We start from the raw sequence: 13,546 nt of genomic DNA, 5'->3' as shown, positions 1-13,546 counted from the left end.
AAATAAATAAGGATGTCCTCCCACGCAAAGTATCAGGGCGACTTTCTTCTTGAAAGTTTGCTTTGCTGACTTCGGGATGGGTGTGCTCTGTCTGCCTTTCTCTCGGTCTCCGCAGTGCTGCTTGCTTCCTATGGTACTCCTCCCTGACTAGGGTGGCATAAAGCAACAAATTCTCAGTGATGTGAAAAAGAACTCTCTAAGAATAATGTGTGTGATAACAAAAGTTGATGGAGAGGACATGCTTGGTTAAATGTGAATTTAGAATCAGGAATGCTTGATTTGCCACAGGTTCCCTCTGAAGCTCTTCATACATAGAACAGGTCTGAGTTGTTATTATGGTGCTGCATTTGCTCCACAAAATTATACTCTTTATTGCAACCGAGTCCCTGGAGAAAATGCTAGCATTTTAGGTGCTGCAAACTAACTGGGCTGTATAATCTCTATCCATTTTAATCAGACGTCTCACTCCCAACGCATCACAGAGTGATGCTTTGTTAGAGGCATGCATTGCTCTGAAAAGCTGTATTCCAAGCCAAACCAAATTTAGAGGACCACATTGGAATTGGGACCCATTCTCTTAGGAACAGCTGGCTTTAACACTGATGCGTTTAAAATTGAGGAGAAGATTAAAGCCGATTGAGTTTCACATCTGGATTTATTTCTCTGTTCTGAACATAAACAATCTTCCAATTGCATACATGTCTTCCAATCAAAATGACCTAGTAGGTCGTATGTTCATAGTCTTCATTACAACCCCCGTGGCGTCCTCTAAAAACTACCGCCCCTACAGGCAGCAGGAGGGAAATACGACTGAGATGAACATTTCAACATCAGCGCAGACGTCCTTCTCAAGTTTTTCCTTTACAAGCTAAAAATGATCTCATGAAAAAGGGTGAAATGAGAAATTGTGTGCAGCTCTTTAAATATAACATATAACACAGTTTAATTTTGAAACTCTGATACCACAACTGTTTTTTTCACTTCTGGGTTAAGTTCAGTCAATACCACAACACATCACCAAAACTCTTTTGTCCCTTCCTGGTTTGGTGTAATCAATAATAACACTTTATAGACATTAGAACAGTTTGGTTGGGGTTAAAAAGAGTCATAGTTAGAGCTGTGCCACTGTGCCCTCAATGGGTACACTTTGCACATATGAACAAATGACCTATGTTTTTGGGGGAAGTCAGTCTCAAAATGAGAAAGAGCAGAACATTTAGAAGAGCAGGACTGGGCAGAAAAGAGATATGAGCGGGATCAGAAAAAACCTTCTCCTGCAGAGTTCCACCATGATTGTTTCCTAAACCAAGACTGCCAAAAGAAAGGAAAATTCGGGAATCATAAGAGAGTCAGTGTGTGTTTTCTGAGGCAAAACCAAGTGAGCAAACAGTGGTCTCACGCTAGACTTGTACCCAGTGAGTCAAAAGCAATGCGCCACAACTTATTCCACCTGCCCCCCCTCCAGCTTTGTATTATGAGTTTCATTCCTGGTTGATATGGCACCCACTCATGCATGTTGCCAACACTCTGCTATTTGTGTTGAATATTGCTGTGTCTGGTGCATCGCAGGTTACTTGATTACGGGGCCAAATGGTTTGTAAAATAACTGTAAAACAGATGTCCTTCATGTTTAAAGGAAAGCTGTCAGCTGAAACAGAGCACGCAGTTCTTGACCACTACCAAATCCACCTTTAGTTTCTGGTGCAGAAAGCAGATTAAACTGAAGTTCTTCTAAAACGCAGAAGGAAGCTCGACAAGGTGCGAGAATCTAAGTTTCTTGCAAAGTAGCGTCACGGCATTGACTCCAAAAGACATCTTGTTCCCATCTCAGAGTTTTGGAAACTGAGATTATATGCATCTCTGGTTTGTAGAAATGTAAAAATGGATACAGTTTACTCTGGTTTCTAAGTCCTTCATTGTTCTTTTATTGTAGTACAGCGTTAATAAATTGATATTACTTTTTACTGTGTTGTGTTTTCATAACATAAGAGAGGAAAGAGGAAAAATTGAGAAGCTTATTCTGTAAAAGTATAAATATTTTCACATTTTTGTAATGACTCCATGCATCTTCCTCCTTTCCCTTCTCATCAGCTTTTTCTGCCTGTCTATTTCAATGACTACTGAAGTGAGCTAATGGTCAAGGTGGCTCTGCTGTTTGTGTTTGTGTCTGCATGTGCGTATGGTGTGTTTGTGCGGGTGTGGAGGAAGGGGGACTTAACTGGTGTCTGCAGGACATCAAAGCACTCCCACGAAAAACCATTAAGTTCTGTCTGAAAAGTTCAGCAGGAGTGTCAAAATCTGCGTGTGTGTGCGTGTATACACTAAGCTAAATGTGTCTTGGTTGCTCTTCTCTGCTTCCCACTCCATTCCCATATGTTTTTCTTTCTTTTCATTCAGTTTTACTCATAGGCTATGACCCTCTATAGACCAAGAGATAGAACATTCAAATAGATGTTTCTTTTAAATTCCCCATCAAGCTCTTAACCTTTCTTAACAATTCAATAAGAAGTTTTTTTTTTTATCTGTTACCAGACATATCTTGAGCAAACTCAGGTTTACAGCTTTAAATCTGCAGAGCACCACCTACAGTCTTAAAGGGATAGTTCGCCTCTTTTGACATGAAGCTGTACGACATCCCATACTAGTAATATTATTTATGAACATCTTCCTACCCCCCGCTGCGTCCTGTGAGCTGAGTTACAGCCTCGTTTTGGGGGTGAAGTAAGTAGCCCGGCTAGTTGGCTGGGGCTTCACAAATAAAACGTTTTGCTTCTGAAAATAATATGCATTCAAAAGAGTAATACATTTGCATCACAAAATCGTATCTTCCGAAAAAGTTACACTTCACAATCGCTTGGCACTAGGTTGCAGTATCATTGCGTGCTGCCGCCTGCCGACAGCTGCGCCTGTTTCACGGTGTTTACTGCTCGGAAAGTTAACGTAATCATGTCTGACTACGACACCGATGATGAAGACATCCCTTTTACCACAGAGCTAAAGGGATATCTTTATGAACCAGAATATACAGACGCCGAACTTCACCAGATGGAGTTAGAACGGGCAGAGAGAGAGAGGAGAGACAGAGACGTGGTCCCAGCTGAAGTTGGAGCCACAGCTGCAGAGTGAGACACAGGGGTGACCGACAAATGGTGGTGCACTGGTTCGAAGCGCCCAGTAATGCCAACGGAGGTGGAGAGCTACTGCTGCCACGAATGGGAACTCATCATGCCACAGATGCAAGACCTTTCAATTGATGAAGAGGCCAGTGTACCAGCTTCTGTCTGCATCACAAATCATAAAGACTTCCCCGCAATCCTGAATGCTGGACCTTTTTCCACGTTCCCAAAATTAACTGGAAGAAGCGACCCAGGCCAGCTCTCCACCAGCAAGTCGGAAGATTGGTGACAAGCGACAATATTATACAAAGTGAATACATTCCTTATCTGATGCTTCCCCTTTGCATGCAACCCTGTTTTATTTAGATTTAACTTCTCGAGAATCGCTGTCTGGTTCAAACATGTACGGCTGAATTACACCAGTACTGGAAGTGCTAAACTGAGCCTACAGGAAACAGAGTTGGAGTAAATGGGGCCCGCAGTGTCATCTTCGGGTTGTTCGTGGCAAACACCTCTTCATTTACAATTTTACAGAACACAGACAAGCTCAATATCAGCAAACAAATTCCATTATTTTCTTGCTTAGATTGGTAAATTTCTCGGCTTGTGATTTTACAGGATCTCTTTTTTTGGACTATTTGTTTTAATCTGTAGCGGTTTGAGACTTGATTTTTTTTTTTTGTGTGTGTCATTATGTAGAACTATAAACAATTACCGCATATTGTTTGGCAAAGAGCGCCTACATTCTTTCCATTAACGAAAAAAAGCACATTTGTGTATAGTTATCCTAATTTGATTACAGAACTAGATTTCGAATTAATTCCAAATTTACATCATTTTGAGAAAAGAAGAAATATTTGCCTACACCAGGCTCCTGAAATACAAGTTTTCTTCAGACAATGTAGTGTTGAATACTTTGAAATTTGTGGTGTGCTGTGGCCTTTGTACTGTAAGCTTCTTGTGCTGAACATGATGGGGATAGATTCTGTAGCTTGTGATGATCTCTCCGTCTACCTGTCTTTCTCTCCCATTAGGGTGGACCTTTGAAAGGGTGCCACAAGGTGTTAATCACTTTTCCCTTGTATATTAATGGTCACTGCGGAAACGAGTGCTGTGTGTGGGTGTGCATTTCTAATTTCAATGCGGTCTATTGGTATACTGCTGTGCATTTTGTACATCTTGTGCACTTTTCTTGTCTCCAGAGTGTCATAACCAAAATTTGTGTAAGAGTTTCACTGGGTGGTGCAGACCGTTCAGCCTTGTCTTTACCAAAGCTCCTGGAGCCAGTGAAAAATCACATTAATAAGTGGTGGGAAGAGCTGGGAAAGGAGATGTAGTCCAGGTAATAATAGACCCCTTGTTAGCTGGAAGTGTCACAGATACTAGATTTAAGGAGCTCTCAAATTCTGAGTTTCAGCTTTACAATATTCCCAGGCGTGTTGACAAAAAGATGTAGAAAAGCTGTCCAAAGCCTATTCTAATTTATGTAGCCAGATTTTATTTGATGACTCAGTTCTGTCTCATCAGCTGCTGAGAGAGTGTTTTTAATGCCTATTTTCAAAAGGTTTCTGGATGAAATTGAATCGCTCATTAAATTAAGTCATCTTTTTATAATAGGTTGATTAACAAAAATGAAACCAGTTAATGCCACATTGTGAAGATATTAAACATTTGCTTATATCTATGATACACTCTTATGAGGGTACTCCTGCTGTTCACCCTTTGTCAAATATGTGATGTAAGGATTAAATCGTGGTTATCAGAGTGGGCACTAAATGCAGCTGTCAAGTCAGTCTGAGCTGCCCTTCCTCTGGTCTTTCTACGTGACTGTGTTTTGGATTGTGCCATTTTGTGGTCTATCATTCCTCTATTGCTGTGAGCCTAAATGTCTTAGTGTCTAACCCTATGCAAAGGTTATTGTGCATGACGACAAATAGTTCCAAAGTTGAGCTGAGAGAACACCACTCTTCTTCTGCACATGCGCTTGTGCATGCAGATTTCTATCTCACTAGACTAGAAGTTAACCACTCCCAATTGGCTTAACAAGGAGTCCGTCAAGGAGACGGACTGGATCAGGCAAATTGTAGATTGACCCATTCAGGTGCCCATGTCCATCTCAAACAAACAGCCTACAGAGGGATTCTATGTCACTACCTCCCATATACTTAGACCTACCAAGATAGCAAGTGAGTGAGACAAATGTTACAGAATGAGGCAGAATCAGCAGTTTGTGGCCAGGCAGGAGGCAAGAGGAAAACTGCAGACACACACATTAGTCCTTTCACACTTTAGGCAATAAGGTCCTATATAAAAACATAAAGACCCTCTACATAAAGTATTGTTTTCTAAAAATATAATATGTGTTAATAAGTTTATAAGAGTGTCTATGATAAACAAATTTAGTCTACTGTTAACAAATGCTAAAAAATTTGATTTTCAAATGACTGTTTTTTTATAAGTGGCAAAACATTTCTTGGATGCAACTGACTTACTCATTGTGTATCTGTTAAACTGTTTATTAGATTTTTTTTTATTTCTGTTGTTTTATTGAGATTAATATTCATATTTGTAGTGCATTTGATAGGCCATCTATCAAGTCAGTATTTGCGGATAAACCAAAAGGATTATTTACCACTTTGCCTGGATATGGATATGGACTGAGTGGAGTTATGGCTTTCAAAATCCTACCACAATAAAACTCACGCTATTTTATTCATTTAGAGCTCATAAACTGCACATTTCATCAACCATTTTTCACTTGACCAAGGGAATCATGTTAAGGGTACTTTTATTTATTGCCAGACCCGCGTGTATGTCCTCTGAACTTTCTGAGAATGTTCGGGGAACAAGGCGGAGCCCATTCAACTGGCGAGTTTCAAGTTAAATCAGTCTAAACGAAAGTTACAGGCTACCCCAAAACGTCAAGTTTATAACCCATTCGTTACATTCAACTCTAACTAAATGGCAATTTCACACGTTGCCATGTCTATACTGGCTTATTTTAAACAAAATAAGGTTAAACCAGAGCCGCGTTACACTGGCTGTCATTCAGCTGACCGGGGATGATTCTCAAATCAATTCAGCCTGATTGGCGTGCGTGCCTGAAACATTTGGACATTTTTGAGGACCAAAGCGCATATTCCGTTTTTTTGTGTTTTTTTTGCCCCCCCCCCCCCATTCCTGGGCCCGGGACAAAATACCCGTTTGTCCCCCCCTATCGGCGGCCCTGGTCGCATGCCTAAAAGAAAGTAGGAAAATAGACCAGCAGCTGTGTGACACAATCTGGTGTGGGAGCACCGCCTCAGATAAGATCACACTTAACAGCAGCGCAGGACACAGATAAAGACGTCGTCACCAAGACCAAAACAAAAACAAACACTGTATGATGAATTGCTATTTACTTCAAGACGGTGATCATCATCGAAATGTATCTAAAAACTATTGTACTTCCAATAAACAGTGTTTTTGTGTGTCTGTCTTCCAGTTTGGCAGTCTGCAACCATTGTTAATCACTTTAGAAATACATTTTACACAGTAGTAGTAATTAGTAACACTAGAATATTGCTGCTCCACTGCAACTTGTTCAAGACTCAAATCACAATCATTCTGCTGGTACTGCTTCCCCACGACACTGCTTTACAGAGAGATAGCTTACTCTTCCACTGACAATACATGAGAGCAGTTGTCCTTCCTGAGCTCAATTCAACATGACGGTCAAAAGACGTTGTAGAAGCCTCCCATAACCCAAACAAGATACTTAATGAAATATTCATTCCATCCATCCATTCGCCTTACCCACTTTATCCTGCGCAGGATTGGGAGGGGGGATGGAGACTTTCCCAGTTTCTATTTTGCGAGTGACAATGTGCACCCTGGAAAGGCTGCTGGTCCATCACAGGGAGAGCACCCAGAGAAGCAGACAACCATGCATGCTCATTCTATTTCAAATTACGAATAATAATTTAACCTCACAAATATAATCTAATACATGCATGCATGCATGTATTAGAAGTGTAGAAGGAAAAAGTATTAGAAGAATAAAACCCACACGGGCATTAAGACAAAAAAAAAGCCAGACTCTTCACAGAGAGGCTTTGACTGAGGTTCAGACCAGATCTTTGCTCTGAGGCAATAGTGTTGGGTTTGCAAGGATATGTGCTTCAGACAGTACTGCATCCAGTTCTTTTGAAGCCCAATCCATCTACAAATAACGACCTAAGGCTTTGTTTAAAAATGGACACACACATCAGAGGAAAAGTGGGGTTCAGTGTCTCACACAAGAACACCAACGTGTGGTCTTGGGAAGCTGGGAATTAAACCCCTAACTTTCTACTTGGCAGACAACCACTCTTCCTCCTGAGCTACAGTCACCCCAGCAACAGGGGTTTCCTTGAAATCCTAAAACTGTCCAATAAAATCTTCTTTTTTTTTTCTTAGCCTCTGAAATGACAAGAAACATGAAATAACCATTTGGGAGGTTAAACTTTCAGCTTTTTAGTAAATTATTGACTTTGCCCTCATGTTTACCAGATAAGAGCATGCATGTGTTGTGTCAGGCTGTTATGGGTTAAAGACAATAGAGTTGAATTGCATTTTTCCAATACCTGTCAAGTATTTCTCTCTCCTTTCTCTGTGTATTGTTACATCTAATGCACCGTTTAGGGTAAAAGCGCTCACTCTGCATTATTTGAGGCATTCCAACTCCAAGACCCACACTTGCCCACAGAATTACACTGTCTTCATGCGAGGAACAGCTTCCACTGAAGCTGCGAATCTCATGGTAGTGTTATATTTCACTACTTTCAAAACACTGGCAACTGATGGATGTTCTTAATGAGACCATAAAAAATGTCAAAATTATATCAAATGTGGTTTATTTGGAGTTTTCTGAACATGCTGTCAGGCATGTCTACATGTTGACATAATTAAGTGAATTTGTTCCAGACAGTTTGTGCTTGACACATAACTTAAAGGAACACTTAAGTGCATTTTTCGGAATGAGAGGTAGAAATTTCTGACTTTACAGTACATATGGAAAGGAGCATAGTCTTGCTCTGGATTCTTCCTTGCTAAAGACAAAGTTTTCCACAGCCAGTTGCGGATCATGATTTGTAATTTGTAAGAATGCATCATTTCCTCTCTTTTTATGGCTATTTTCTTTTTTCTCTTTCCCTCTGTACTTCTTCTAACCTCTGCGCTCAGCGTCTTGTCTCTCTCCTTCTGTTCCTCTGTCTCTACTCATAGCATTCCTTGACTCTCCATCAAACATTTCTCTTGCAAGATGTCTCTGCAGTTGTAATTCTTAACTCTCTACCTCGCTATGTGTACTCTTTGCATGTGTGTTTTTTCCGCAGCATGTCCATCAGCCATCTCATTATGGCTGTCTGTTTTTACATCCCTTTGCCTCATTAAGCACCACAAACAGCAACTGAGGACAGCAGGCCTCAACTTCAGTGCCAATTTACCCCTCTCTCTCTCTCTCTCTCTCTCTCTCTCTCTTTGGCTGTGTGTGTGTGTGTGTGTGTGTGTGTGTGTGTGTGTGTGTGTGTGTGTGTGTGTGTGTGTGTGTGTGTGTGTGTGTGTGTGGGTTGGTTCGTGTGTGCCAGCAGAGTGCTCTCTACATCTCTCTTGTCACACATTACCTTGTCTCCTTGCATTAGAGGCTGCTCATCCTTTGCTTCCTCTTCATCTCCTTTTCAGCTGTGCTCATGGGAAACTGAGTTCCTTGCACTCTCCTCAATCTTTTTTTAGTTCCTTCTCTTGAACGTGTTGCTTGTGGTATACCTCAGTCCGATCCCTGCTCCCTCTTGTTTTTTTTAACTATTTACCACCTTCTAAAAATGCATTCTTAATAACAAGTTTTTAACTCATTACCAACAGATTTAAGATACCAAAGTTGTTGATAAATGTTTTATAGATTAAATTTAGATGATACCTGAGAAGGCTGGGAAGAAATCCCTTTGGGTGGTGTAAATTATCCTTCAGTATACTACATACCGCTTAATTCTTTATGGGTATTGTCTCCAGGCTGAATAAAAAAAGAAGAAACCACACCTGATTTGTATCTAAAGATACCTTTCTTTTATAGAAATTAAGAAAAAATCGTACAAAGTGGAAGCCAGGGAACAGAAAAGAACTGGTGGAGTACCACACCTTCAACATTCTGTGGGAAAAAGCTTGGCCAGAAAATGGTCTTATCATGTGATTACATCAGAAACTCTGTTGCAAGAAACGCAGTATAAGTCTATTCGTTCATTGGAATCCAGCGGGTTTAGGAAAGTTCCTGCTATGCATTTACCCCCAGAGATATGATCCCTTGCATGTAGCTCTACCCACTTTAGCTGCCACTGAAGGATTAAGCTGCAACAGCTCACACTAAGAGCTTACCACCAAACCTAATGGGAGAAACTCTTGTAACTGAATGGACACCTTGAAGCAACGTGCACATAATGAAAACACACAAATTCAGCCAATAAGACAGACAGGAAGGGAGCGAGGTGGAATATTCTCCCTCACCTATGATACTCACAAAATATCAATTTGAACAAATTAGCCAAATCTGCAATCTTGCAAACATATCAAGTACTTGCTACTGAAAAGACTTTTGTTTTTACAAGGGTAAAGGCCACACAAATTACCAAGACTACCAAACTTAGTCTTACAGAACGTTTAATCTAATCCCAAATAAATCCCGTTGTTATAATTTAGCTCGCGGCTGTACAAAATAAGGGGAATAAGCCTTAGTGTAGTGCAGGCTAAAAGTCAGTATACAGAGTCTATCCACACATTGCAAAGACAGCAGTATCAGCAGTGATCACCAGACCTCCCACTCTCTTCGCCTTATAGCTCAGTTGTTGATTTGGCAAGCAGGGGAGGGCTTACTTGTGGCAACTCATCTCTGCACTCAAACATTGGAGTTTTCCTCTGTGGACAAGAGGGTGGCTTCCCTGCACTTTGGGGTTGAGGAACATGCTCTGAGTGTTGTATCTGCTTGTGCTCCTAATGACAATTTGGAGTATGCAGTATTCCCTGGGTGCTGGAAGGTGCATTGCCTGGGGATACTATTGTTCTGTCAGGGAACTTCACTCTCATGCGGATGAAGTCTGGAGGTGTGTGATTGGAAAGAACGGCCTTTCTGATGTGTACCTGAGTGGGGTTTTGTGGTTGGACTTCTCTGCTAGTCACACTTTGTCCGTACTGAACACCATGTTCGAGCAAACGGGTGTTCATAAGTACACTTGGCACCAGGGTGGTTTGTTATCGTGTAAATTGGGGCAATAATCCCAAACCCAGTGGTGAACATTCTAGGTAAAGGAAGCCATCAAGCTGAAGAAGGAGTCCCTTATATCCCCAATTCCAATGCAACATAGTAACTTTCCCTAAAAATCCTGAAAAGATACTTGATGCGAACCTGTTTAACAGTCCAACTCCTCAATTCGGTAAAGCACAGTTGTTGGCCTTGTAATATGTTTTAAGTAACTGTCATATAGCACATATAGCATGTTTCCATGCACATCTTTGAATTTGCTGTATTTTGATACTGATGTTAAAAAAAATAATTTCACCTATAGCCAACAGCCAATGCTGTAACTTAATATCAATGAAACAATGAAATATATATATATAACCAAACGGTTAACATTTCAGCCATTCATCACAAAGGAGCACAAATTATTACATAGAAATGTATCAACCAACCTTTATTATAACCTTTCATATGAGAAAACAAATCCTTTGTGTGAAAAATAAGTTTCAAAAACCCTTTTAGCCTGTTTGAAAAAATGCTGGAAAAATAACTTGCCTTCTATGAAATTAGGTTGCCCTCTATTGGAAATTTTCAGAATCTGCAGCTGCAGGCTAATCCTGTCAAGTTCAGGGCAAAGTCAATCCAACATCAAAAATCAGCCACTGCCATTGGAGTGTGTTGCCGATTTCAGTCGGTAAGCTGAATATCGCCCATACCCAACACACACAGATATTTATACATATACGTGGACACATATACTGTATGTATATATATGTATGAATGTGAATATGTTTTCTTTTCTTTTTTTCCCCTGAAATAAACATTTCCTTCATGTGTGTCTCTGTGTGATACCAGGTGAATGAGATCTATCATGATGAGTCTTTGGGAGCGAAAATCAATGTGGTTCTGGTGCGGATAATCATGCTGGGCTATGGCAAGGTAAGACCCTACAAGACACGAGTCCTACAGAGAAGTTGACTGAAATGCAGTTCCAGAAACGTTGATGCTCTGTCGCTTTGTCAGCACTATCTGTGATACTAGCATTTTGCTGCAATCGCTTTAAGTACCAACAGCTAACTTCTACACACAGACTCATAAACAAACACACAGACACATATGCAAACTCATCAGCACACCCCGATGCCCAGAGCCTGTTATTTCAGTGGACTGAGCAAAAGAGGAACTAAAAGCATGCTGCATCCCGGGGGAGTGTTTCCAAGTCGCACGCCTTCACAGTTCAGCACCAAAGTACACAGAAACGCAGCCTGTTATGCAATCAGCGTTCTTCCCAGTAGGTTACAGCACAGAATCATGGGAAGTCAAGACAAAGATAAACAATCAATGATGGCCCTCCCTCATTCATAAAGAGAGAGGCTGAAAAATATGAGAGGCATCCTTTCATGACAGTAACTTTATCTGCACACCTGTGATAGGAAAGCGAAATATGGCTGGACCAGAGGAGGGTTGGGATTACCCCAGCGGATGATATGAATGATTTTGCTGATAGATCGGCGTTCTATACTGCTGTAGCCACGTCTACAAGCCCAGCAGAACTCTGAAAGCACACAAACACTACACAGCATTTGTCATTCTGGGCCAGCCCCTTTGCAGCTTCAGCCAAAGCTCAGGCTGTCCATCATTCCCAATTACCGTAGCAACAAAGCTGCACCCAGACAGCCTCAGATCGGCTATGTGACCCTGAATGCACGCGCACTCACACACCCACACTTTTTTTTTTTTGAGGATCATGAAAGTGAATTTAGACATACACTCTAACAACTGATGAAGATGGGGAAATAACACAAATGTTTTGTGCACCCCATCTAAAGGGGGTTTGTGCAAAGAACAAATGTCCCTCCATCATGTGTGCAGAGGCAGGCCATGTGTCTCACTTACACTACATACACACTATTAATCGGCTGTGTGCACGTTCATATGTGAAAACAATGGACAACTGTAAAAATAGGCTTAAAGTAAGTCACAAGGGAGAAAGGGTGACTTGTATAGCAGAATATAGTGAGTACGGGAGGGGAGGTAGGCAATAACTCTGATAAGGAAAAACAGAAGAAGTGAAGTGAGCTGAAGGACCTGCAGGTATCTCGATGTTTGTGTAATAATTGTTAATTCAATCAAAAGCAGAAATGTTGTAATAAGAAATGTTTTTAACAATTAGTGCATTAAAAGTCAGGTCATTTTGTTTAGTTCAATGTTAATCATTGAAATGATTGGTTCAGGGACCTATTATGATTATTATTGTTGTTGTTGCATCTCTGTAAGTCTGTATATGTTAGTGCGTGTGATTAAGTGTGATACACACCTCAGCAGTTTGCAAGGTTTGCTGACATTAAAAAACACTGTGACACTGCCCCCTACAGGGATGACAGAAATGTTGTGCCAAAATTAAAATGAGAATCTTTCTTTTTTCTTTTTTTTTTGCATAATCTCACTTTCCCTGTGGGTGTCCATCTCCCTCCTGCTCCAGTCAACGAGTCTGATTGAACTGGGAAACCCATCTCAGAGTCTGGAGAATGTGTGTCGCTGGGCCTTTCTGCAGCAGAAGCAAGACACTGGGGACGCTGAGTATCATGATCATGCCATTTTCCTCACACGACAGGAATTCGGACCCACGGGCATGCAGGGTATTAGAGGACATGTTCACAGTCTAGTCTGTTTAACATATATGTAGTGAATACTTTATATTGCATGCTCACACTTTTGAAAACATCACAGTTAGACAAAGAGAACTCTGCTCTTGCATCCTTTGCCTCATATTGCTGCATAGTGCACTGTGGCTTTGGTGGTTGGCGGTTTTCTGTGCAGCAGAGTACAGGCTAACAGTCAGGCACAGGGGAGAGGCCTCTAAAGGCAGTGGCCTAGCTATCCAAAAGCCCTTCAGCTGCCCTTGGGCACAGCCTTCAGCAGCAGAAAATCAATATACAGAGAAGGGCCAGCCACAGCTCCACAATTAAAGGCAAAACAGGACAGACAAAGAGCTGAAGTTTGGCATGTGTAGAGGTGAACAGTTAAGTTAGAATTAGAAACAAGCTATCTATAAGTCTCAAATTTTGGTGAGAAGCAGCCTTGATTGGTCTTGATCAGACGACTCAGTTTTGTTTTTTGTTTTTTTTTTGCCATACGTGTCAAACTCGCCCAATTAAATCAGACTGAAATTCAGTCTGACAGT

General features: G+C 41.0%; 1 protein-coding gene across 2 annotated transcripts in view; it reads left to right on the top strand.

The window, feature by feature from the left end:
• LOC142397698 (A disintegrin and metalloproteinase with thrombospondin motifs 2-like) overlaps positions 1-13,546 on the top strand; it is a 132,777-nt gene that overhangs the window by 97,292 nt on the left and 21,939 nt on the right. For both annotated transcript variants that reach the window (XM_075481261.1, XM_075481260.1), the window contains exons 5-6: positions 11,218-11,301; positions 12,845-13,001. In XM_075481261.1, the coding sequence (XP_075337376.1) occupies positions 11,218-11,301; positions 12,845-13,001 (241 nt within the window). The remainder of the gene's footprint in view (positions 1-11,217; positions 11,302-12,844; positions 13,002-13,546) is intronic.

Source organism: Odontesthes bonariensis, chromosome 13, assembly GCF_027942865.1.
Source record: "Odontesthes bonariensis isolate fOdoBon6 chromosome 13, fOdoBon6.hap1, whole genome shotgun sequence".
NCBI lineage: Eukaryota > Metazoa > Chordata > Actinopteri > Atheriniformes > Atherinopsidae > Odontesthes > Odontesthes bonariensis.
The sequence above is the reverse complement of the archived record's forward strand: the minus strand, read 5'-3'. Positions and strand labels throughout refer to the sequence as shown.